This window comes from Prunus mume, linkage group LG7 (genome assembly GCF_029339155.1).
Source record: "Prunus mume cultivar Tortuosa linkage group LG7, ASM2933915v1, whole genome shotgun sequence".
Taxonomy (NCBI): domain Eukaryota; kingdom Viridiplantae; phylum Streptophyta; class Magnoliopsida; order Rosales; family Rosaceae; genus Prunus; species Prunus mume.
In genome coordinates, this window is record NC_142704.1 from 5,326,264 (window position 1) to 5,351,590 (window position 25,327).

The following is a 25,327-nucleotide window of genomic DNA, read 5'->3' on the forward strand; positions in this document are numbered from 1 at the left end:
TTCAAATATGAATGTATGGAGGTTTTTAGATAACTAAATTTGAGTTTAAGCCACTAATCATACCAACCGGGCCCTCCAGAGAGTGCAAAATTAATCATCGGTGAGATCATACTTCTATTTTCTCTTAAAAGAGAAATTACGTACAATTACAAGAGGGTAGGGGTGTATATTTTTGGTGCAACAAGAAAAAAAGTTGGATCATGAATCCAAGATAGGGGCAGGGAAGCACTTCTCCCCAAACTGAAAAAGAACATCATCATATACCTTTCTTTGGCCTCAAACGAATGGCAGAAGAAAGAAAAGAGAAGCAGCTTTTGGTTTCAATTTCTTCTGTTCGTTTACACAGTCACTTTTATTTTAATGTTTAAGAATTACAGTGTTCAGAATTCAGATGACCAACTAGCACACACCGAAAATGTAGGTCAATCATGTTTAGTCCTTTGCTAATGAAAAGGGTGCTTTCATCTCAGTCATTTAATTTTGCAGAAGCTATACATATAGAGCCTCGTTGTTACTTTGATTTGATTTGATTTGATTTGAGCTTTTGCTTTATGCTACAGCTCTTAACCAATAATTGTTTCTATCAGTAAATTAAGAACCCATTTTGGTTTTTATTTGTCCAGTCAGTCATGCATTCAATAAATATACCTATGTTTTTTATTTTTTATCAGCTCCTCATATTTTTCATCTTGCCCTTTTCATGTACAGTACTACATATTAATTCATGGAGAGAGAGAGAGAGAGAGAGAGAGGGATTGATGAGATAAGACTGGTCAAATGTACAGAAACTTTGCATGGGAATGAGTTACAAAAGATTTTATACATAATTTGGATGTGTCTCTTCTTCTATCTACCCTTCTCATCTTTATATAAGCCACTGGCCTCTTAGTTTCTCACAGACAGAACCCATATGCACTTTTCTCGACTGCTACTTTCTGCCTCAGGCTTCAATTAGTCTCTCTTCTATCACTTTCGCTCCTCCCACACTTGACCATTTTCCAATTCCAAGGCTCTCAGTTTTTTTTCGTTATATAATATGGCAGCCTTTTCATACCACCCTGCCTTTCTCCTTGACTCAATTTTCTTGCCCTACACTCCTAACAACATCAACATTGATGACCATTTCCCTCCATCTTACCCTTCTGAGCCTTTGATCCAGGAAGTTCATAATACTGATTCAAGAGCCGTTGAAAGCAGCTGTACTGTTGATCACAGCTCAGCAAAGGTTTCTCTCAGTGACAATGAGCCTTCTGTGACCAAGAAACAGAGCACAGAGTCCTCAACTGTGGTGGATAAGCTTGAAACTGGTGAGCAGGTCACTCAGAAAGTGACTTCTATGGACAAGAAGAGAAAGAACAGAAATGGATCATCTTTGAATTCCGCTCAATCCAAGGTATAAACAATACAAATTTCTTTTCTTTTTCTTTTTCCATCTGAATTTTACAGAACTTTAGATCTTATTTTGGCACACAAAGTTGGGTACTTCAATTGTGATTTGGTTTCCATTAGGCTTCAAGAGAGCACAAGGGAAAGAAGCAAAAGAAATTGGATGGTGCCGAGAAAGCTGAGGAAAAGAAGGCTAAATCAGATAAAAAAGACCAGGTCAAAGTTGGAGATGAACCTCCAACAGGTTACATTCATGTTAGAGCAAGGAGGGGTCAGGCTACTGATAGCCACAGCCTTGCAGAGAGGGTACTAAAAAAAATTCAGTCTTTATCATTTTCTTGGAACGTATGGCCACCCATCATTTAAGTTTGCCCTTTTTATCCACAAAAAAACATGAAATTTCATTCAACATACCCAAAATTCCAATTGTGTCTCATAATTGTAACTTTTTTCCTTTTTCAGGTAAGAAGAGAGAAAATCAGTGAGAGGATGAAGATGCTGCAAAGACTTGTTCCTGGCTGTGACAAGGTGGAACCAAGCTCTCTAAGCTTCCTTGTCTCTCTATGGACTTGTATGTATTATGTTTTTAGAAATAGTGTAATTTTCTGACAGATTCATGTGATTGGCTTTAAACATATAGGTCACTGGAAGGGCAGTGATGCTGGATGAAATTATCAATTATGTCCAGTCCCTACAAAATCAAGTGGAGGTACCACAACAATTACTTCAAACTGTTTTTTACTGTAAAACCCACATGTACAATTTATCTCCTTAACTGTCTGAATTTACCCAATATGATTTTATTTTTATCCATCATTTTTCCAGTTCCTCTCAATGAAGCTTGCTTCTGTGAACCCCTTGTTCTATGACTTGGGAATGGACTTGGGTGCTTTGATGGTCAAACCAGAGGTAAATAGCTAGAACTTCACCCTTTGCACTTTGACCAATTTACTGACCCTTTTTTTTTTTTGCCATTAATATATTTATCTGTTTATCTGACATGTAAATTCAGAGATTGAGTAGCATGGCATCACCATATCCATCTGTGCCACAATGCAGCCCCACGCAGCCCACAGCTTTTGCTGATACATCTACCAACATCACCACCTTCTCCACAGCTAACAACTATCCTTTCCTGGACGGTTCAGCTTCAATTCTACTTCAACAAGGGCAGAGGCTAAATGACTTTTCTCAGGTATATATTTCTGACCAAATCTTGCTAACCCATTTCCAATTTTTCTTCAAAAATAGCAAGTACTATTTTCTTTTTCTTTTTTCTTTTTTTTTTGGGTGAATAATTAATCCTATTTCTCTAACCTTGAGGTCCATGACAAACATATCATTTTCAGGACAGTGAAAGCCTAATGTGGGATGTGGAGGATCAAAGACAAAACTTTCTCAATCCATCTGGTTTCGGCAACAACTTTCAATTAATATAATCCAAGAAGCTGCCCCCACAAGCATACAGGCATATGGTTGGCCCCTCAATTCCTGTCTCATACTTTCATGTTAATTAAAAACAAATACCATGTACTTGTATTGATTTTTTAAAAAATATGTTCCACTTTTGTTGACTTCAAATTGATAAAGCTCTCTTCTTTTTTTATTGGTCTTATTCCAGTTTGTGAGGAGACTACTGCAAAAAAAGCCAGCCAAAACCAGAGAAAAAGAAACTCAGACATGAAAAAATTTCTTCCTTTTTTTTAAAAAAATCAGCATCATCAGTTCCATTGGAGAGGGGCTTCTTCACCCAAAGCCAAAGGCACTGGTTCCAAGTACAATATATAGTGGGCTCTGAAAATGAATAAAGGGTAGTAGCAATATCAATGGATGAAGAACACAGAGGACAGATAACAACCGACCAACAAAGACCAAATCTTTTTCTAGATCCCTTGTTCCTGTCCGTTCTGGACTCTCCCTCTCTCTTCCTTAGTCTCTCTTATTATGCAAATGCACAAATTCCAAGACCCTGTATGATGGTGGTAGTGGTAGTTAAAGCTTGGAACTTTAATTTTTATGTGAAAGAAAAACTATGTATAAAATAATAACCATTCAATATATATATATTTGACCAATTCTTGTGGTTACAGTTATTCCTGTTATTTCAGTTATTTTTTTAACCGTTGTTGCCCATTATTTGAGAAAGGAAGTAAAAAGCCTAAAAGTAGGGCTGATTTGATCCTGTTTCTGTAGGCTGTAGTTGACATGACTGGTTATGCAGGCTGTTGGTTTAATTGGCTTTACATGTTTTGTGGAATCTTTTGTGTGTCTTGGCTTTTATTGTGAGCTGAGGTTTCTGAGGACCTGAGGTTAATTCATTCCCCCTATCCATCCAAGGTAACGGTTCTTGACAGAGCACCTGTTGAGCATAAATAATTAGAGCAACAGCTTAACAACAAAAAAGAACAATAACATGCAGATATAAGCTTATTGACCAAGTAGATTGAGATCCGATAGTTTGGAGCTATAAAGAGGGGATATTTTTTTGATTGATATCAGATAGTTTTGACCAAGTAAATTGATATCCGATACCAAACAATCTTTATCGTCTTTATATTATTGATTAAGTATCAAGTACTATAAATTGATGTCCGATACCAGACAATGTTTACTAATTTTACATGTGTAACTTATAAGTGATTGCGCGAATTCAAATTTACTGTGTGAACAGTATTTCAGAGGACCACATTCATTAACTTCTTTGAACTGAACTATGACAGTCATATACAGTTTTTCATTAAATGCTTTTACCAGATGTACCAAGGGAGAAATAATTGTTCTGATGCCAAACATTGCTGTAAAATGTTCACCACAGGAATGACAATTATGAATTGGAGGAAAATATATATTAAACACAGAAATCGGGGCAGGCTCTCAATCAACAAGCACATTCAGAAGGAACTATATTATCCATAAGTAGCATATCTATATAACTTTGTTTGGGAAATTCTTCTTCTTCTTTTTAAATCGGTCGACATGGCTTAAGTTAAGTTATTGGCTCTGTGGAGGAAGACAATCCATGTGGTTTTTTTTATGTTCCACCTGCTTTTTTTTGCTGACCCACATGTTGTATTGTTCTTGCCAATCAGTCGGCCACGTCTATTCTACTTGCAATGTTTTGTATATGTCAATAACATATAAAACTGTTGGGGACGTGAGTTAGTTTAGTTGCCGTCTAAATTTGAATTTCTCTTCTAAAAAATTAGGGTTTCAAACAAGAAAATTTGGCAATCATTGTCGAATATTGTCCAAACTCCAGTCCCGTCTCTTAAAGTTAAAGAGCAAAGGTGTGAACAAATTGTCAGCTCTAGAAGCAACTGATGCATCCAACTTTGGTTCCCTCTCATTATTCTCTTTTATCTTCCTCAGGTGTCCATGAAAAAGCATGAATATATGAGAAGGTCATACTCATAAATGATAGATCATGGCTTTATATTGGTCGTTCAGTAGAGTTTCCTTTTATCAAATCATGACCAATCAAGGGAAATGGTGGCCTACAAATTTAATTTGTTTGATGTGCAGACTGTTCCACATTTTCCACTTGGCTCAGCTGAAATAAAACTTATGAATATATTGAACATAGTGGTTCGTTTTGATATACTATTGATGATATATCGACAATCCGTTTCTAATAATTTTCTTATCCTTAACAATTAAAAAATTATTATATAATCGGTCACACATTATAGTTGGTATCAAATCTCTGTGTTATTTGTTGTTTGAGTGCGAGCATATGAAATAATCATGAATGGACATGATACATAGTCCATGAAGTTCTAGCGAATTTGAATGATGATTAAAAGGGTTCTATATCATTAGCCAAGCAATCAATCATCATTGTCTCCTTGCATTGGGACAAAAGAAACGTTTCCGAAACCATCCAGCTTATAGCAAGCAAAAGCCATGGCACCGTACGAAATCAGTTTCTGTAAACTTTTCCACAAGTCTCTCCCATAAAAAGGAGAGACATTTAGCAACCCTAGCTCCGTGCAACTAATCAAAGCAAAGCCATCATGCATCCAAACAAAACCCACAAGAGAGATGTTGTATAACGAATTGTGTTATTTTTTTTGGCTCATTTGGATGATATAAAAAGTTCTCAATAGGGATGATTTTTGCATGGTGACCATTAACAGAGGACTTAAAATATAGACTACTTCGCCAATAGAGTCTAGTCCAGTAAAATAAGACCTTGACTCGCATATCAATTATCTCATATTCAAATCCTCATATGACACCTTAATAATGCGTGCAAAAACCTAATTAGCTTAATTGCGTGTCCATGTCGGCTAGCCGAATTCTATCATCTATATATGTATGGTTGGCTATTTAAGTTGGCCCTTTCCCTAGCTAGCTAGCTGCAGTACAATCAATAATCACTTGGTAATCTCATTCCCTCACAACCTCCAAATTCTAATCACTCATTAATCATGCAGATTGCAGACCATCATGCCAATCGCTTTTTATGACTAGTCGCTTGAAAATTAATGTCACTTTCATTTATTTTCTTTCTCATGACGACAGACATATGATTATCATTTCATTTATTATAACTTCTCTTCTTTTGGTGAAGCTGCATGCTCTAGCTATAGCTTGGCTCCCCAAGCTACGAGTAGGAAGATCTAATTGTGGAGGTGCCATTTGTCGGATATCCCATTTTCAAGTTATGTGACTTCGAATCGATGGATCATAGAAATTTAATTTTAATAGTACTGTGACAGTGATACAAATCAACACATGCATGCATATATATCTATAATAACATATACATTTATTCGTCAAAGATTATGCGACTCTACTTATTAATATATGTATTTTACATGTCTGAAAACTAATCTACGTATTATGATATGTATAAACGATGAGTTTGTATTTTATAATGTGTGCCGATTGAACAATTATGCTGACAATTCTTTCTTAGAGCATGTCTAGTGGGATTTATCTAGCGTAAGTTAGGTCCAGATTTGGTCTCAAATGAAAAAAACACACACACATACACACTTTCTAATGTATGTGTTTGGCTCAGTCCAGTTTGCCCTAAGGCAAAATAAGGGGCTGGTTTAGCCTCGGCGTTGGCGAGCAAGAGTAGACCTTATAGTCAGCCTTTGAATATATATATTTTTTTTTAAAAAGCCGCAAAATTTTCAAATGCAATGGCCTGAGGCATTATTGCCACGTGGCGCTCCAAAAGCTGATTTTTCAACGAAAAATTGTTTGGGTTGTTCTTTTTTTATATTTATTTTATAGTTTACAACGGCTAGTTGCTTGCTGGGCTGTTTTATTTTTTATTTTTTATTTAGTTTGTTCCTAACCCCTCACCACCATTAGAACCACAAAAAAACTTGAGAGATTAAAATTTGTGAATAATTCCATCTTGAGGGGCTAAAACATCACCTAGCCCCTTGCCCCCGCCCTTGCATTAGACATACTCTTATGACCCCTACTTTCTTGTCTTTTATGCGTCCTATAGTGTTAGTGTCACTTTTCTTCCAACTGGTATTTGACCATACGAAATAGTATTGTACTAGAGAGGGATACCTATATATCAACTTGATGCTTGAACAACAAGACAAAACTTACTTGGGCTCAAGCTAAGGAGTCATTCGTCTACTAGTATTATTCTTCCATAATGCTTATAAAAAAAAAAATCTTAAATTCATCTCCCTCGTTCGTACTAAGATAAAAAGATGAATACTTAATTTGTTAAAATTAATTAAAAGAGATGCTAAACGGACCATGTATATTGATCGACCGCATTCGCAATGTGATACCTACATATGAATTAGGTTATATGGTTCTTTCTTCATTAAATTTAATTAATTAATTAAGATGAGGAAAAAATATATTAGAACATGGTGTGTAAGAAATGTAAACAACAATTGACAAGTGCTTCCGGGAAGCATCACAAAAACGACAAGAAACACTTGTTGCTTATGTTTCGGGTTTGCTTGGCACAAACAAAATCTTACAAAGAAAGACTAAACTCAGCCTTCAACTGGATAAGGCATGCATTTACTCAAACAAAACAACAACAACAACAACAACACCCAACCTTCCCTACGGCTACAACTCTATTGCTTTCGTTGTCGATTGAAGCCATAAAAGATAAGGACGCATGGTTTCATTTTTAGGTGTTGTGAAACGAACTCTAAAATTAATTGAAAATTCCTTAAAATCTAGCAAAGTAAAGATCCAAAATCGAGCAGCTTTACTATTGTTGTGAAAAACATAGCTGAGGAAAATCCGGCAGATGGAGATGTAATCAAGTAGCAAGGCACGACATCATCAAACGCCCACTCAGCCGTGGAGGACTCTCAAAACAACTAACAAGACACAAGCAAGAGCAAGGAGGATGGCACCAAAATAGTACCATATTTACAAGCTTTTCTCCTTTGCTGAATCCTTGGATTACTTGTTAATGTATGTTGGTACAATCATTGCTATTGGAAATGGGGCCTCTTTGCCTCTAATGACCATCATATTCGGAGATGTGATTAATTTCCTCGGGAGAAACTAGGAATAATAAAAACGACAATGGTTGTAGGTTAAATATGGTGAGTATGGTGAACTTATTAAAATATTATATTTATTTTATAATTTAATATCTTTTTTGTTTATTTTATATTAGGATAAATTAGTAATTCAATGGTGGTAGGATGTATTCAGTTAATTTTATGGTTCGTTTAACAACACTCTTATTATTATTATTATTATTTTTATTGTTATAAAATCATAATCTATCTCATTAGGGAGGGACCAAAACCAAAACTAGGCACAACGGTGGGGGACGGTGCATGCAGGCCCATGGTGGTGGCCAATGGGGCCCTGGCTCCACCCATGGCCCACATTTCCCACATGGCCCAGCAGGAAAGCAAAGCTGCATGGCAAGGCCCCTTGGCTATTGAATGGCATTGTCCCTTTTTGTCTATTGGTGAAGAAGAAAGAAGGTGACACTGATTTAATAGGGTGGTGTCCATATCTCTTTGCATCTGAGGAGGCATGGGCAATTGGGGGACATTTGCCCTAGAATTGTACGCTAGGGGCTTGGTTTATAATTTTTTTTCGCTAAAACTTGGTTTATATTTTGTTCCACGCAATCCTTGTAAGTTGCAACAACAAACTGTTGTTGCACTACTGTTGCATGATATTTAGGGATGGCAACGGAATATGTGGGGACCGGAGATGCTATTATCATTTATGTTTTGTCGGGGATTCGAAACTCATATTATAATTATTTTTATATTTATAAAATTAAAGGGAAAACAGGGCTGAGACCGTACCAATTAAGGTGACCCCCGCACAAATAACGGGGATGGGAAGAAAATTGACATTCCTAATGATAATTACCTTCTAAAACGTCCAATCAATATTATTGATGGCATAATGGCTCAACAAATCCTCTTATGTGATTATGCTGTCTGCAATGTCGGGTGTTTTTTTTTATTATTATAAAAAGGTTTTAATTTTTTTTTTTAATTTTCTAATGTTCAATTTCTAAATTATAAAGACAGCTGAAATTTTTGAATTGCGGGGTGGGTGTCCAAATAATACATTTGGGTGACGGCTGTCTGGAATGTTGGGCCTTAAGGGCCCATAGGCTCATTAAGCCAAAATAAGGCAAGCTATAATTTGGGTAGAAATTAAGTGGGCTAAGATTGCAATTACGCGTCTTCTTTATCCAGTTTTTCTGTTACTCGGAACAGCGGGAGGAAGAGGTGAGAGCACAAAGAGCAAGCGAAATGAGTCTGTGAGATCCAGAACTCGGAGAAGGTAGCAAATCAAACCAATCGTCAGTTTTCAAAAGAGAGCTTTTGCTGCCAAAGCTTGAATCTCTTGAAGCTGATGAGGCTTTTGCAGTTGGCGTTCGTAGTATCTCTACTGTTTGGATTGGTCGCCATCCTCATCTACATCACTGGCGTCTCCGATCTCTGTATGCATCTCTCTCTCTCTCTCTCTCTCTCTCTCTCTACGCATGTTGAATATGTATATGTTTATATGTATTATTTGAATTCTGTGATATAGATGAGACGCATCGGCTTACCGAAGAAGATGTGGAAGCACTGCAATCTCTGCAGACCGGTTTCCAAAAGTGTGTGGTGAGCCTTCTCCTTTTTTTTCGATTTTTCGATTTTTTTTCTTCTATGAATTGAAATGTCTGTTTTTTTAGTATATATGTATATACACACACACATATAAATTATAAGTTTATATGCTTTTGCTGTGGTAGCGGATAGTAAAGTATGTTTAATTGAAGTATTTTTTGTGTAAGAAATGTTAGCATTTTGTGCCTGTTATATTCATCTAGAATTTATACGCCTTGGTACTTGTTATACCGAATGTTGTGATTGGTGGTCTAACATTGCTTATTTACGTACCTGCTTCATATGATTATGATGCAGGCTGCAAATGGATTAGGTTTGCAAGCTTCGCTTGGTAAAGATTACTGTGAAGTCACAATGCAATTTCCCGGTGATACGATTCCTAAATGGGTGAATTTTTTCTCCATTGAAATGTTCCGAATTTACAAATGAGATTTTATAGACAATTGCGTTTATGAGTTGGGATAAGATAACCATAATCTTTAAAATTAAAAGAAGCATTGTTAAATCCCTTTTTGTATTGATTCATTTTCTCTTCAAGCAATGCTCTACAGAAGTTGCAATGTCTTGGCATCTCTTTGGGCGATTTTGTGGTTGTCGACTAATATAAGTTGCTTCTTTAGGCTTATGCATAGTCTGAATTTTATGTGTAAACAGAAAGATACCAAAACCGGTGAGCTTGAAGGTTTATCGTATGAGTTTAATCTTTGTGAAGCTGTGGCTACATGGGAACAGGTGAGTATTCTATCATGTCTCCTAATGTATGTATCATTCATAGCAATGCACACGACTTAGGAACTGAGATCTGTCATTTCTTTGTCATCAAATGAAACTTGCAAGTGTGCATGTTGAAATCAATTCTTCATTTTTCTTAGTACCTTTTTAATGTCAAGTTTGATTTTGTTTTTGTTTTATGCTTTACAATTGATTTGTTATTCAGTGAGTTGATTGCTCAGGTGCGGAATAGTACCACAATACTGACCAGGGAGTTCATTGATTCCTTACCAAATGGATGGGAGAATTATGCATGGCGTAGGATTAATAAAGGAGATCGTCTGTGAGTACTGCTCAACATACAAGTTTTTGAGTGGACAATTATTGGATGAATGTGTAGTTGATTTAGCCTATTTCTGTATTGCAGCAACCGCTGTAAGAATAAAACATTATGTGTGGAAAAACTTTCACTGGTGCTCCCGGAAACACCACCATATGTTCCACGGATGTTTGGCCGATGTGCTGTGATTGGAAACTCGGGAGATCTTTTGAAAACAAGGTTTGGGAAGGAGATTGATGGGTATGATGCTGTTATTAGAGAAAATGGTGCACCAATTCAGGTCAAGCTGATTCTATATTAAGAGTTAGAAATAATGATGGTTACTGGACTTTGAGAAATCTTCTTACCTTTTTGTTCTACTACAGAACTATACCGATCATGTGGGGAAGAAAAGCACATTTCGGCTCCTTAATAGGGGATCTGCTAAAGCTCTTGATAAAGTAGTGGAGTTAGATGGTACGAGAACTGGTCCACTTACTTTATAAATATTGCATATTACTAGAAGTAACACTAAATATACAAATCTTGCAGAGTCAAGGAAGGAAGTCTTGATCATCAAAACAACAATTCATGATGCTATGAACCAGATGATTCGGGTTTGTACATTGTTTTTTAATAACTTGTCTTGACTTACTCCACCAAGTACTTGTTGCTGCGTATCCATTTAACTGCAAACAGTAATGTTGTTTTGTTTTTACAACTTTTGGTTTTGCCTTGCGCAGGAACTTCCAATAAAAAATCATGTATATCTCCTGCTAGGTGCTTCCTTTGGTTCTGCCGCAAAAGGAACTGGGCTCAAGGCTCTTGAATTTGCGCTCTCTATATGTGACTCGGTAGATATGTATGGTTTCACTGTAGATCCTGGATATAAAGAATGGTAAAAATAATTTCCTTCTGCCCCTGCTGCAATTTCTCCTACAAAATGTTTCCTCACTATGTTAAAATGTTTATCTGATTGAGGATCTTGAAACATCCTTTCAGGACTAGATATTTCTCAGAATCTCGACAAGGTCATACTCCTCTACATGGTAGGGCATACTACCAGATGATGGAGTGTTTGGGTGTAAGTGTTTAATGCTCTCTTTTTGTCTGTAATCTGGATATATAAGCTGTATTAGTAATTGTATCTTGAAGGTGGTATGGGGGAAGAAACCCTCCTTCTATGGATTCCAGATGGTAAATTTTTTTTGTTAAGTCAACAAACCTTGTCTCTTTCAAATTTTTTTTTTTCCTTTCAATAAATTGAAATTATTTAAATAAGTTTTAAGAATCCAGAACTTTAGTGTCCTTTGTTTGTCTATTTGAAAATAGTACTGTGGTGAGAAGAATGGTTAACATATACTTGATCATTTTTAATTTTTCTTCTTGTTATTGATAAGTTTTATTTCTCTTGTTAAGCTTATCAAAATTCATTCGCCTATTCGAGCTGATCCAAACCGTGTTGTGCAATGGGTACCGGACCGTAGTGCAGTTACTGCCGCTAGAATTGCATCAGAGAAATTGTTGAGGTAACTTACAAAATTTATTTACTTCATTACAACAAAATTAGATTCTCTCTTTAAAATAAGCAGTAACTATTATCAGTGACCTGGAGTTCAACCAAGATTGAGTCATACATCTCTGTAAATCTCATATATCGTTCTTATAGTTAGGAACTTCTGACACAGTCCAACAATCCCATCCCATGAAAGAACTTAATAATTGGGGTAAGAGAAGAGGGTTGACAGTGATGGTACTTATCAAATCCAAGCACTGCTCCATGTCTGGCTATTTATATAGGAAACCTCTAGTCTTCACCTGATGCTCAATCTTTCCTGTACAATTCTGATTCAGTTCTGCATTGTATTGTGAGGGTTTTCAATCTTACATATTACATTATATAGTTCCACTTCAAAGTAGTAATTCTGCTTTTGTTCATTTCTATAGGAGGATTGGAGCAGGGTATGCAGACCCACTGCGTATGTGTTCAATTATAAAGAAGCAAGTCAAAATAAAGCTTACATCATTTCTAAGTCTTAGAAAGGCTGCTATTGACCATCAGAAATATGTGAAAAGTGCAACCATGTATCCTCTGGAGCATAGTCCGCGGCATGGTATGCTTTGCACTGTGTGAACCACTTAAAGTTGAGGTTACTGGACCATTCCTTACACCGAAGCAACTAAGCGAATATGTACCTGAATCTATTGGTCCATAAGTGTCACCCTTCAGCTAAGGATGTATAAAGGAGAAGCTGCTCAAAATTGGTCAGGAAGATCAGCAGCTGACCTGCTCAATGTAGAGTTTTGAAAGCGTTGTAAGTTTCTCGTGGCCCTGCATTCATCGTAACTTTGATTTTTGATAGCCAAAAGGAAAATATTAGCAGTGTCTTACAAGAATTCGTCGTATGAGGTTTTAGAAATGATTCTTTGGACACAAGGACAGGTCTATGATTTTATAATTCTCTTGTATCTGAATTCTGATCCAATAGTCTGACGAAAAAAATTAAAATTCTGATCCAATTTGGCTTCTTACCATGATTTAAAGTGCTTGTATGAATGGGGAAAATGCATGTCAAATCTGTAACATTTATCATCAGCATCAACTTCTTTCTTGTACATGATGGAGCATTCAAGCCAGGCTTTCATTGGGAAAGTAGCTGCAAGTGCAGGGCCTATTCTCTCTCATTTCCTCCTCCAATTTTTTTTTCAATTTTTTGTGCCTCCTTAATTGTTCCTTTATTATTATTTTTATTTTCGCTATTGTTTTAATCAATTATTTACTTTCGATTAAAATAACAAAAATAAAAACTTTTATCAAATAGATCCAAAACTATTGTACGTTTTTTTTGGTCGAAAAAACTGTTGTACGTCAGCACCTATCTATCATTATGGATAGAAACAAACAAATTGACTTTCCGGATTGTCAAGGAACATCCTAGATGGCTTGTGAAGCTTCATGATTTGATGAATCATTTACGAACTTTTTTTATTTTCTTGAATTGTATAACAAAATATTGGAAAAATCTGGCTCTCTTCACAGAAGAGACATATCTTAGCGTTCAGAATTGAATTGGGCAGGTGCGCCTCTGCCTTTCATTGGAATTGGGGGGGACCAGCAGAACTTTACCATTCAGAATTGGAATCCGAGAGTGGATAGATAACCTAAAAAGCTAAAAACATGCAAGTGATGAGTGAATGATGTAGAGGGCTAAAAATCTAAGTCTCCATATTGGCAAAAAAAATAAGCAGAGCAGGGTTCAAAATACAACAAATCCATCCATACGCCATTTATAGATTTTGATCTTCTTTTTTGGGTCAAAATTTATAAATATTGATTTGATGGAGAGTAAAGATATCTAGTGGTCAATGGGACATTCCCATCTGATGATAACGTGGAGAGAGAGCCACGTGTCAGCCCCCTTTAGACCACAACACACCCACACACACACACTCTCTCTCCCCAAACCCCCAAAATCCAAAGTCATTCACTCACTGAAACCCTTTCTTCTCTTCTCTCTTCCCTCTCTCTCTCTCTCTCTCATCAATCACTTCATTTACTGTATCTCTCTCTCTCTAGAAAGCGACCAAAAGGACACTCTTGTAGGCATTGCTACAGTTGGCACAAGCGCTACATCCAAAAGGCCAAAGAGCGCTTTTGCTTCTTCTCCCCGTTTTCACTTAACAAACACAGAGAAGGGTTGAGTCTCTTTTAAGAGAAACTCAATCCAGGCAACAGTAGGCTCTCTCTCTCTCTCAAAAAATTAGAGTAAATAAAAAGATAAAATCGGATTCGATGGCGGAGATACCACCACCGATGGGTCAGATCAACGGCGGACAACTCATGTTGGGTTCATCCGAGACCGTGGGATCGAAGCGACAGCGAAGGCCCAGCGTCCGATTGGGCGACATCGGAGGAGACCAGCCGTACGATTCGCACGTGCGACGCACCACCAAGCAATGGAAGCTCCCACTTGATCACCGGAAAGACTCCAATAAGTCCTCAAAGACTCGACCTTTAACGAATTTGAGCGCTGGTGCCGACTTCCAAGAAACCCTAGACGGCGAAGATAGAGAGGGAAATCTCGATAGTGTTGCCATTGGTAGCTGGAAGGTCAAGGACACCAAGAAAAGAGCTTCGAACACGAAAAGGGTCAGATCCAATTGGGTCTCTTCCAAGATTGACGAAGGTGGTGATGCTGCTGCTGCTGAAGGGGATGATAAATTTAGCGGAGGTGAGGATGTTGAAGATGGGTATCGGGATTTTGATGTCGAAAACTCGGAGTCTCCTTTGAAAGACCAGAGCCCACTTCATTCTTCCGACAATTTGGGTGTGGATGGGCATTTGAATGAAAGGGATGTGCTTTACCATGGAAGTAGGAGACCCATTAGGACTAGGGTTTCGGAGGGGAGGGACCACCATGATGGTGTTGAGCTATCTGGGCCGTCGGATAATGATGCAAGGGATTGGAATTGTAGAGGGACTAGTGGGGATAGAAATGGGAATGAAGGCAGAGGGAGGTGTGGGGAAGATGGTGTTAGGGTTTGGCTCAATGGGCTAGGATTAGGTCGTTATGCCCCGATGTTTGAAATTCATGAGGTGGATGATGAGGTATTGCCCATGTTAACTTTGGAGGACCTCAAAGATATGGGCATAAATGCAGTTGGTACCAGAAGGAAAATGTATTGTGCAATTCAGAAGCTTGGAAAGGGGTTTTCTTGACTTCTGTTTTTGTGACTGTTGGCGATTGAAAGACCAAAATGAAGAAGAAAAAAAATCCTCAGCCATGGCAATGTAAGATACATGCCTGAAAGTAAAACTGGTTTGAGCTTTTGGTTATATTTTGCTCTCAAATCTCAACTCAGTGGTATTTTTGGATGAGTAGGTTTTGTTTCATTGCACTATTTACCTTTTCTTTAATTGAGTGCAAATCCATATTTTCTTTTTTATAACAATGCTGGACTAGTTGTAGTTTTTCATTGATCATAGGGAGACCATGATGAGAACTATCTTTTCTTAACTGGTTGTAGCCTTTAGGACAGAATGGGCAAGGGAAAAGCCTAGAATTGGTTGGAGGAAGGACCAATTGTTGTCTTTTCCTTTCCAGTCTTCATTTCCACCCAGGCATGCAGAATAATTTTGAGCCGATATCTAATGTATATAATGATTTCCCAGAGCTAAAGATGTCTTTTGTTGAATTTAAGCTATTTATCTATTACGTCTCTGGTTGTTATGATATCAATAATGTTGTATACAGAAAATTAGTGTATCCTATTTTCCTTCTGCAAAACATTCAGTACACTTGCTGCTGTGTTTTTGCAGTATTCGTCTGTGGCTTTTATTTGAAGCCAAATTTGGCTTGGGGATAAACTGATCAATGTAAAGAGGTATTTTCTGCGATTTTAATTGTGGACCTATTTGGTAGGTCAATGGCAGAGTGGAGATAGACAAGGAGGTGAATTTTGGATGGAAGTCCAACTTGGTTTGTTGTTGTTAGACCTGAAAGTTGAGATCAGATGTAAAGAGTTGCATAGTTCTCTTAGGGCATTTAACTGTAGATTGGATGTCACTGAAGGGATTTTCTCCCGATACATCCTTCATGTGACCGGGATCGGGATGTAGAGTCTAAGGGGTCAGGCTTCGTTGTTAGAATGTCCTTGATTAAGGAGGGTTGAAGGGTTATTGCTGAGATGTTGGCAGGGAAAGTCTGCATTCTAGTTAGGGCAGGGTTTGAATGTGATGAATGAGAGTTGGCTTAACAAAGGGGTTGGAGTTTGGCAGGGACATTAGCTGTGCGCCTCTTTCAAGAGAAAAGGTATAAATTCACATGTGAGAGATGATGTCTAATATTAGGAGTTGTGATACAGTCTTTCTTGCATTTGAATTATGATCTTCCGTATTTATGGCGAAAAATTGGTAAGAGTGGCAGCGTTGATACAGATCTCAACTATTTATATTAGAATGATTTAAAATTAAACAAAATCCAATGTTAAGGTGATTTCCATATGATGATGATGTTGTGCAGTAGAGTTATATAGCTTTCACTAGTTGCATGTAGTTGCTCAACAATTTTCAGGAAGCAAATGCAAGTTTTATAGGGCAAGGCCAATATGTAGATATATAGATTCATTATTCTGGCATTCCCGAGATATATATATCCACAATGATCAAGTCCGTATGTTCCACAATCCGGGAAGTTCCATAATGAGTGGACTTATGAGTTCTAGGGCCATTTCCAGCTCAATTCTGCTATCAGTTTGTGTTCTTTTTAGGGAAAATTATCGCCATTTGTATTTGATGTATCATTATCTGAAGCAGCATAATGTAAAGAATTTGCTTGGATAATTGCATTGCGTGTTTCAGGGTTTGGTTAGACCTTGTGAATTTTCATTACTCTCTGATTTTGAGACATGCAAGAATTCTAAGTTTCAAACATGGCTGATGACATATTTTGAATGAATGAGAGCTCACAGAGCAAAATACAATGCATTGGTCGATGGCAATTATAAAATGAGGATCAGATTAGAATGGATTTTGTCCCTTAACCGCCGCCTTTGGAATATATACAAGAAAGTTGAGTTTGAAACATAACTGATAACATATTTAACCAATGAGAGCTGCATCTGTACGTCTGACTAATCAAAATTTCATCGAGGGTCACACAGTGAAATACAACAAGACCCTCCAAAAGGTCGCAGATACGAAACAGATTTAAAGATAATTGAATGCTTCATGTTTTCCAGCAAAAGCTTCATAATGTCTGGGGCACAGTTTGATGACTGAATCACCTGCTTAGCCTTACAAATTTACAATTTTGAAGCCCCGAATTCAACTCTTTATTCCAATTTGATGGCGTTTGTCTCCTGCTTACTGGGTTCAGCAGGGAAGTATTTTATACCCACCAAATCACCGACTCGACTGATAACCTGTCAAATTGCAAACCAAATTATATCACCATAGTTTTGTAAAGAGTCCCAGGTCCTCCAAAAGGCATCACATTCTTAAGTTGAACTGAAACATACCTCCAAGGCTGTGAGAAGATCTTCCTTGGTGTGTGAGGCAGATATACAAATACGTGCTCTGGCCAAAAGTAGAGGAGTAGCCGGGAAAGCAACTGTCACAACAGCAACCTGTACCAACATGATGTATTATCTAACTTGGTCTAAAAGCCAAAACACTAATAGAAACGAAGAAATGCACTAGAAAGATGGCTTTCATGAATCAAAGATAAGAATACGAGAGTGATTGGCATGTGAATTAACAATAAACTCACATTTTGCTTCAGACATTCCCTAGAAAAAGCAGGAATTTTTGCTGGATTGTAGAGCATTATGGGCATTACAGGGGAATCATTGTCTCCGAGAACCTCAAAGCCCATCTTCTGCAGCTCTGACCTGAAGAAGTTGCTGTTTTCACGAATCCGTGCAAGTTTCTGAGCCCCTCGACTGGTACCATCCTCTCCAAGAATGACCTTAATAGCAGATATGATTTGTTGAGCAGCTGGAGGTGAGACTGAAGTTGCGTATAGATGAGCCGGGCAAGTGTATTTAAGATATTGTATAACCTCCTGAAAGTGAAAATGATACATGAGAGGGAGATAATAAGGCGGAAATTTGCTTAACTTCTACTGATATTCTTAATCAATTTCAATCATAAGGCTTCTTGATATGACCAAAATCAATGGAAGTACCAACCTTGGATCCAGCTATATAACCACCACATGATCCAAATGATTTTGTAAAAGTTCCCATCATTATATCTACATCCGCCGTGTCAACCCCTAATAATTCGCAGACACCTCTTCCCGTTTTTCCAACTGCTCCAATGCTGTGAGCCTCATCCAGGTAAACATATGCCTGCAACAAGTAGAAAGCAACAAGCAGAAAACAAGAAGCAAACGGTGATACTTAGTTAATCTGTTTTGAAAGACTAGAGTGAAATCATTTCTAGCAAGTACAGGATCATTTAGCAGTGTAACAAATGTATTACCTTATATTTCTTACATATTGCAACAATCTCTGGAAGCTGGCAGAGTTCTCCTTCCATACTGTATATCCCCTCGACAATGACAATTATCTTCTTCCATGGTCTATGTGTCCTAGGTTGTCCCTCAGAAATTTGCTCTCTCAAAACTTTCTCCAAGTGCGAAGGAGCTGAAAGAAAGATGGAAAACAGATTTGTATGAATAAAGAGAGCTTTTCAGGAAATAATCATGCTCGAAATATGAGAGCCATATAAAACTTACTATTATGTTGGAAAACTCGAACTGTAGCTCCTGAGCCTCGGGCACCATTCACAATTGAGTTGTGGTTCAATGAATCGCTAATTATCAGCCCTCCCTGCAGATAAAATGCAATTACCAAAAAGAGTTCATACATGAACTTGAGACGTCTATAAGAGTATTCTAAGCTAGTAAATGACTTTATGTAGATACCTTCCCAACGAGGATAGGAAGGATGGCAGAGTTCGTCACATAACCCATGCCAGTTACCATAGCATCTGGTTTTCCAACAAAGTTTGCAACACACTCTTCCAGTTCTTTGTGCAATGTTGTAGTTCCTGGTGGAACAATTGATTTAGTTCATACCCAGATACACATAGCCAGAAACATATTGTAAAAGAACAATCATTACCCCCATCAACACGACTGCTACAAGTACTTGGGGAAAACTTCTTCAATGACTCGATGGCACGAGGTGTGCAGTATTCATCAGATGCAGCAAAGCCTAAATAATTATACGACCCCAAGTTGAGGCACCTACTTATCTTTGTTGTTCGTCTGCATCAAATACAATCACATACATTAACCCACCACCAAAAAGAAACAAAAAAATAACGAAAACTGAGAGAAAATGGTTTACAAATTAGAAAGCTATGAACTTTGTGTTTTCATAACAAAGTACTAACTTTAGGGTCTTATTGTTGTCATTAGAATAACGCTCAACAACATCAAACCAAGCATCAGGAGCACTTGATATTGGTCGTCCAAAACAATCCTACAGAGATTTTATCAACCACAACATTTTAGCTTCTCAATCTCATACAAGACACTTGCAACACAGATATGTACATACGAATATATGGAAAGCAAGGATTTTGTAAAAAGAAACAGAAACATTAGAAAAATCTCAAATTACATCAATTACACAACAAATAATTGAATTTTGTAGATTGTATGTGTAATACCTGAATTCGATTATACAAACGACGAATGTAGAAATCCTCAAGCCCTAAACAGATCGGCGCGTAACCCTACAACAATCAAAATTACATTTTTAAAAATAAAACAAAGCAAGCTAATCCGTACATAGATAGGGAGAGGAAATGAGAGAGACGCATAAAGAGCAGAGGGAGAAATGGGGGACCTGGAGATCGCCAGACTGCCACCAATCAATGATTTTTCTGAAGAAGTCTCGCAATTGGCCGAAGGCAAAGAGCAAGCCGTAGCTGAAGTAGGTGCTCAACGCGGTCAAATACGGAATGGTTATCATCTTCGACCTCTGAAACCCCCGAAGCTCAGCTGAAAGCTGGAGCTCGCCAACAATGGCTGCCTTATCTGGAATGGGTTGAATTGGATCCCAACCCACCTCTTTCCAGTGCTTTTATTTTCTGGGTTTTCGGTTTGAATGCTGACTTTTGACTTCCGTTATTGTTTCATTTCAGGAATTCAAGTTCAGATTGGAATTTCGTTCATCGTTGGCATTGTGGAATTTGCCTGGCTACAGTCACAGTGGGCCTAATAGCATCCAAAAGTGGGCTAAGATGAGAAGAAAGAGAGAGGCCCAAATGTACAGCCCAATATTTCAATTTTATTTTTGGACAAGTGGCTGGTGAAGAAAATCTGATAGGCTGCTGCTGTTTGTTTTGTGAGAAAGTTCTGATAAGTTGAGGGAAAAAGAAGAAAACAAGCATTTATCCCTGCACTCGATGTTCGGAGTTCAATTATCTGCCTTTAAATATCGTTTGTATTAAGAAAAGTAATGATAAATAAAAAGAATGCATAACTAATGTCATATATGTGCTGCCATCTGTTTGGATGATATGTGTTGTCTAATGTATGTTTTGTTAGCTCTCACACATAGAAGGTGTGCAAAGTCTACTCATTTCATGAAGAAAATACATATAACCCTTTTAGAATTGAATTATTAAATAAATAAATAAAATAAGGAGGCCCTCTCTTCGAAGTGGGGACATGAATAGTTGCACTTCCTATCATGACAAAGAGCCAGCCGTGAGTTGAACTCTTGTCGTGGATGTGACGCATAAACACTATCTGTGCACGTAATCGAATTTGAATTTTGAGTGTATTAAGTAACACCAATGACCTTGCTTAAAGTAGCTAAGCGTATCACATTTCTACTATTACTGACCTAAAAAGAAGATTAATGTTCTACTGTCAGATCAAACATATATTATATACATGTATATAAATATTCTGAACAGCTGCACATTGGAATGACATGCAGATAGAAATGTACCTCTACACTGTTGACCCAAACCACATCAGCAGAGCTTAATTGCATACACACGGAAGAGATGAAGGTCTAGCATGAAAGGTAAGAGCCAGTCAGACTAGCCTAAGAGACAACTTGCCTAGCTAGAAACCCAGAAACCATAGAGCTCCAAGCTTGAACATATCTTTAATTATATCAAACTTAAATGATCAGCATTTCTTTGATTAGGCAAGTCATCCTTGGCTACCAAACATGGCTCTTTACCTTCATACCAGACTTCTCTTCCTCTGAATTACTTCTGTTTTTGCCCATGTAATCTCCAATGTGACCAAACCTCTATTTATAGCCATTTTGAAAAGTGAACAGTAGATGATCAAATTGTCACCTGTTGTAGTTCCCAGGATATGGAATATATTCCCTCCAATTAGAGAGCGCCAAATTGTATCCATTTGATCTTCATGGGCTGCAATTAGAGCTGGTTTTGAGGTGCTGGCTCTGCATGGATAAGTACTGAGTTTCAAGATTGATGAGTCAAAAGGTGCAAAAGCTCTTCAAATTAGAATCTATTGAAGCAACTTGCACTTAATCTCTTCAGCACAGTTCATTTGACCTTTCACTTTCATTAATATCAAAAGACAACTTATTAATAAGCCCTTTAATTTCTTTTTATCAAAAGATCCAAACTCCATAATCTCGAATTGATACGAGCGATAAAATAGGAAGGAGGGTGAAATCGAATACACCTTGTTTTGAGTCATATCTCTTTGATCATATGTAGCCATCCACCCAACCCACTGTATTTCCAATTTCCCCATTAACATTCTCATCACTGCAAAAGAAAATGCTATGAAAAGGAAATTGTTTTGACCTTGATTGAGCAATCAAAACATCTTTCATCCTAAATGATCTTAGAATATATAAAGATGGGATTTTTAGGGTTTGACCATATGAGAGGTGACATACCTCCTTGTATATGATCCATCTCATCACTTGCCATTGTCAAGATAGCAAGATCAACCAACATGCCATATATTCCCACCCAAAAAGGGAAGAAAATAATGTCAATTCTTTCCAATTTAATCACCCAAAACCTTTGGTTTTTGTTCTGTTTGACTTTGAAAAAATGCATCTTCTTTCTCGCATCATGTTTGTTTGCATTTCAATTGCTGGATCCTAAGCAGATGGCATTTCTGATTTCTGTGCATGATTCCAAGCTTGTTGCTTAAAAAAGCTAAGTAGCCCGACAACAAGTAGTCCCATCAAACTCACTTGCCTTCAACTTTATTTGGTTTTTGTTCTTCTTCTCCCTTCTATAGGCATTAACAAGAATACTTGCGTGCGTGGAATTGTGGATGTGTCTTGGTTTGATTTGATTCTTGTTAGCACACCCATTTTCTGGTTCCGGATAATATCTAATCTATTAGGACACTGTTTCCTTCTCTGGAAGGACGCATTCATACTTTAAGCAAATTACAATTTAATACATATATAAAAAATTAATATATAAGGAAAAATCTCTACATGTATGTCAAATTGTGATTAACAGAAAAGTATGAGCTTCTATTTTCAGCTCCTACTTCTAGAAAATAAGACAAGTATCTTCCTATCAAATAACATTTTTTAGGCAAACGGAGTCTAGCTTAATGGAAATCCCTCATAGCATCATAATGTGTTGTGTGTGTGAAATTCTCATTTCAGTAGTTTAGATTATCATTTTGTACTAAAAAAACATTTTTGAGAGACATAAATGATAATAATAATAATATTAAGTAAGTGAAAAATAAAATAAAAGGCCTTGACGGCAAGCGACCCAGGTCAAAAATTGGCTTCAACTTCAACTTGCATTACTGGTGCTTGAATTGAAATTCAACTACTGGATTTGTCCTCTGCGCATGTCTTCATTGCTTTTCATTTTATACCTAGGCCTACCAAATCCATCACTGTATTTCTGTGAGAACGATATTTTTTTTGTTTCAGGACACCGTCATGTGGAATGGGGGAAATTACTTTTCTTATCAACGGGTGAGGAGTTTGAATTTTAGAAAATATTAAGAAGAGAAGTATCACTACTTATCAAAAGTCCTTTTTCTGAGAGTGTAACTATTTAATATTTAGTAGGTTTTTTAATATTGAAAAAAAATTCGAGCCTAAATGTTTTCTAAAAGGGGGGACTCATAATTATTTTAACGCTGAGGTGCAATTTTGAAATGCTAAAAGCTTTATTAAAAAAATGACAACCAAATATCCTTATAATTTAAATAATAAACAATGCATTTAAGTACAATGTAATACAATTAATAAAAAAATTATTTTACTGTTTAAATTATTTTAAAATATCTCTCTCTCTCTCTCTCTCTCTCTCTCTCTCTCTCTCTCACTCTCTCAACACCCAAAAAAGCAACAGCTCGAAGACCTCGAACACTTCCAGAAGCACGTCGCCGATCGAATCTCCGACCACTTATCTCCCTCAGAAGACTCCCCCTCCGACCCGATGCTATCAATTGCGTGGGTCTGGAAGCTGCTCGAGGTTTTTCTCTGCTGCGAGGCTGAGTTCAAGGTTGTTCTGTTGATGGGTCTAGACCCATCCCAGATTTGAAGCGCCTAACATCAATCGCAAGAGTTTTTTTTATTTATATGTTTTGCTTTATTGAAAATCCCTTTATAACGTTGAACTCTAGGCGCACATTTATCAGCTCAAGTTTTTAGATTATTTTCGCAACAATTGAAATTTGGGAAGATCAATCTCTGGTTTAAGTTGTGAAGGGGATTTGCAATGCGGTACAAGCGTTGGACATTTGCAATGCGGTCTTGCGCAGGATCGATTCCAGAAGCTTGCTAAGATTGTTGTCTCTGCTCTGGAGCAATAAAACAAAACCCTCCAACGGCCTACATCACTTCTGCAAAGGTAAAGGAACACCAACAAAGCTACCCAGTTCCCCAAATTTCACTCTTGAAACCCAGACTCCTCGGCCAGCTCCTCACATCCCAAAAACTCGAAGACCAAATAAATTAAAAAATGAACAAAGGTTATGTGTAAGGCTATAATTAACATCAGAGGGGTTTCTAACAATAACCTAAATTCAGCTAGCTGAGGGGTCCAGAGCCATCGGATTGAGCTCTTGAGCAAAACCCATTTGGGGTTTGAGCTGGGGTTTGTGAATTGGAGCTCAGGAATCCTCCATCTTCTCTCGGCCTACGACCTCCGCCACCAACCAAAGAAGACAGACACTTGACCAGTCCCTTGATTATCCTAATCTTTATCTGTCCCGTTTTGGGAGGTAAGCTTTGTCTTGGGTTGAGCTTAGATTTTGAACATGGGGTTTCCATCTTCTTCGAATCGGGCACGAAGGATCTGAGGGGTAGAGAGAGAGAGAGCTTTTAAAATTAATTTAAAATAATTTAAACAGTAAAATAATTTTTTTAATTAATTTTGGTCTATGCAAGTCCACGTCATCAAAAAACTTTTGAGTGATGGCCAATGTCATTAATAAATTATAGAAAGAAATAGCACTACAAATAACCTACAATTGTTGTTTTAATCTTTGTTAAAAAAAATATATAAAAAAAGCTTGTTAAAAGCCCTAGAGGTTAAAGCCTTTTATCATTTATTAAGCAGGCCCTATAATGTTTGTTAAAGCCCACGAAACATAGTCCAGCTTTCCTTTCCTTTCTCTTCTTTTTTTACAAAGCATGGTCCAAAATCGTTTTGGCCAAGATGGGTTTTTTATTTTTTATTTATTATATTTATAAAAAAGGCGTTGTGAGCAGTAGCGCAACAAAACTTGGTTTAGGCAATTCGTCGAGCACTTGGAGTGCACCACCAAAAGGGCAATATGCAGCGCATACAAAGGCTTTTTCGTAGAAAACACGAGTATATCAAATACATTTAAGTGTTCAAAATACATGCTAGAACTAAAATTTTCAAAATTAGTCATGTCTAATTGTTTTTGAGATTTTCTATTTAAACCTCACACTTCTCTTAGTTTACTTAAATCATTAATATGTAAGTTTTATTATTGTGTAAAAAGACAAAAATGGTCATCCAACTTAATACTTAAAGTACATCTATACACACACACACACACAACTCTTCAAATTAAGTTTTAGAAAAATACAAACTCTTCTATATTCTATGTCGATTACTTTTCTCTTTTAAAGACATAGAACACTAATGATCTTATTCTCTTCTTTGTTGATTGCTTTTTTTTGGTACTCTTGGTTGTTAATTGCTTGATTGTTTTGATTTTTGATTTGAAATTTATACCTGATGTTTTGATAAAACTGTTCTCTTTCTCTAGAAAGTATGGGGTAGCTTGAATTTTTCTTCATATTATATTAATTGACATACACGTTGAAA

General features: G+C 37.1%; 4 protein-coding genes across 4 annotated transcripts; 3 read left to right on the forward strand and 1 right to left on the reverse strand.

Annotated features, from left to right (window-relative positions):
* The first annotated feature begins 902 nt into the window (after positions 1-902).
* Positions 903-3,475, forward strand: LOC103338133 (basic helix-loop-helix (bHLH) DNA-binding superfamily protein). The gene is made up of 8 exons (XM_008241320.3): positions 903-1,393; positions 1,510-1,692; positions 1,849-1,914; positions 2,027-2,095; positions 2,212-2,295; positions 2,399-2,581; positions 2,736-2,861; positions 3,008-3,475. The coding sequence occupies exons 1-7, from the start codon at positions 1,037-1,039 to the stop codon at positions 2,823-2,825; spliced, it is 1,032 nt and encodes a 343-aa protein (XP_008239542.1). The 5' UTR covers positions 903-1,036; the 3' UTR covers positions 2,826-2,861; positions 3,008-3,475.
* Positions 3,476-9,085: 5,610 nt separating this feature from the next.
* LOC103338132 (Glycosyltransferase family 29 (sialyltransferase) family protein) lies at positions 9,086-13,038 on the forward strand. Its single transcript, XM_008241318.3, has 12 exons — positions 9,086-9,316; positions 9,409-9,482; positions 9,786-9,875; positions 10,143-10,220; positions 10,442-10,542; positions 10,627-10,819; positions 10,905-10,995; positions 11,071-11,135; positions 11,262-11,416; positions 11,521-11,602; positions 11,938-12,047; positions 12,466-13,038. The coding sequence occupies exons 1-12, from the start codon at positions 9,229-9,231 to the stop codon at positions 12,650-12,652; spliced, it is 1,314 nt and encodes a 437-aa protein (XP_008239540.2). The 5' UTR covers positions 9,086-9,228; the 3' UTR covers positions 12,653-13,038.
* Positions 13,039-13,721: 683 nt separating this feature from the next.
* LOC103338131 (Sterile alpha motif (SAM) domain-containing protein) lies at positions 13,722-15,714 on the forward strand. The gene has a single exon (XM_008241317.2). The coding sequence runs from the start codon at positions 14,312-14,314 to the stop codon at positions 15,236-15,238; it is 927 nt and encodes a 308-aa protein (XP_008239539.1). The 5' UTR covers positions 13,722-14,311; the 3' UTR covers positions 15,239-15,714.
* A 1,334-nt stretch (positions 15,715-17,048) lies between these two features.
* LOC103338231 (long chain base biosynthesis protein 2a) lies at positions 17,049-20,224 on the reverse strand. Its single transcript, XM_089041947.1, has 11 exons — positions 19,882-20,224; positions 19,703-19,768; positions 19,424-19,512; positions 19,150-19,295; positions 18,951-19,075; positions 18,762-18,855; positions 18,506-18,669; positions 18,211-18,372; positions 17,790-18,083; positions 17,539-17,646; positions 17,049-17,442 (listed from the first exon to the last, which is right to left on the reverse strand). Exons 1-11 carry the CDS (start codon positions 20,005-20,007, stop codon positions 17,353-17,355), a joined length of 1,464 nt encoding a protein of 487 aa, XP_088898073.1. The 5' UTR covers positions 20,008-20,224; the 3' UTR covers positions 17,049-17,352.
* Positions 20,225-25,327: the final 5,103 nt, after the last annotated feature.

Excerpts from the sequence above, each read along its gene's own strand:
- LOC103338133 (XM_008241320.3), top strand. The coding sequence starts at position 1,037 with ATGGCAGCCTTTTCATACCACCCTGCCTTTCTCCTTGACTCAATTTTC. Across the intron at positions 1,915-2,026 it reads TTGTTCCTGGCTGTGACAAG|GTCACTGGAAGGGCAGTGAT; the intron begins GTGGAACCAAGC and ends TTAAACATATAG. Across the intron at positions 2,096-2,211 it reads CCCTACAAAATCAAGTGGAG|TTCCTCTCAATGAAGCTTGC; the intron begins GTACCACAACAA and ends TCATTTTTCCAG.
- LOC103338132 (XM_008241318.3), top strand. The coding sequence starts at position 9,229 with ATGAGGCTTTTGCAGTTGGCGTTCGTAGTATCTCTACTGTTTGGATTG. Across the intron at positions 9,876-10,142 it reads GTGATACGATTCCTAAATGG|AAAGATACCAAAACCGGTGA; the intron begins GTGAATTTTTTC and ends ATGTGTAAACAG. Across the intron at positions 11,136-11,261 it reads CTATGAACCAGATGATTCGG|GAACTTCCAATAAAAAATCA; the intron begins GTTTGTACATTG and ends TGCCTTGCGCAG.
- LOC103338131 (XM_008241317.2), top strand. The coding sequence starts at position 14,312 with ATGGCGGAGATACCACCACCGATGGGTCAGATCAACGGCGGACAACTC.
- LOC103338231 (XM_089041947.1), bottom strand. The coding sequence starts at position 20,007 with ATGATAACCATTCCGTATTTGACCGCGTTGAGCACCTACTTCAGCTAC. Across the intron at positions 19,076-19,149 it reads TAGCAGTCGTGTTGATGGGG|GAACTACAACATTGCACAAA; the intron begins GTAATGATTGTT and ends TTGTTCCACCAG. Across the intron at positions 17,647-17,789 it reads GGGAATGTCTGAAGCAAAAT|GTTGCTGTTGTGACAGTTGC; the intron begins GTGAGTTTATTG and ends ATGTTGGTACAG.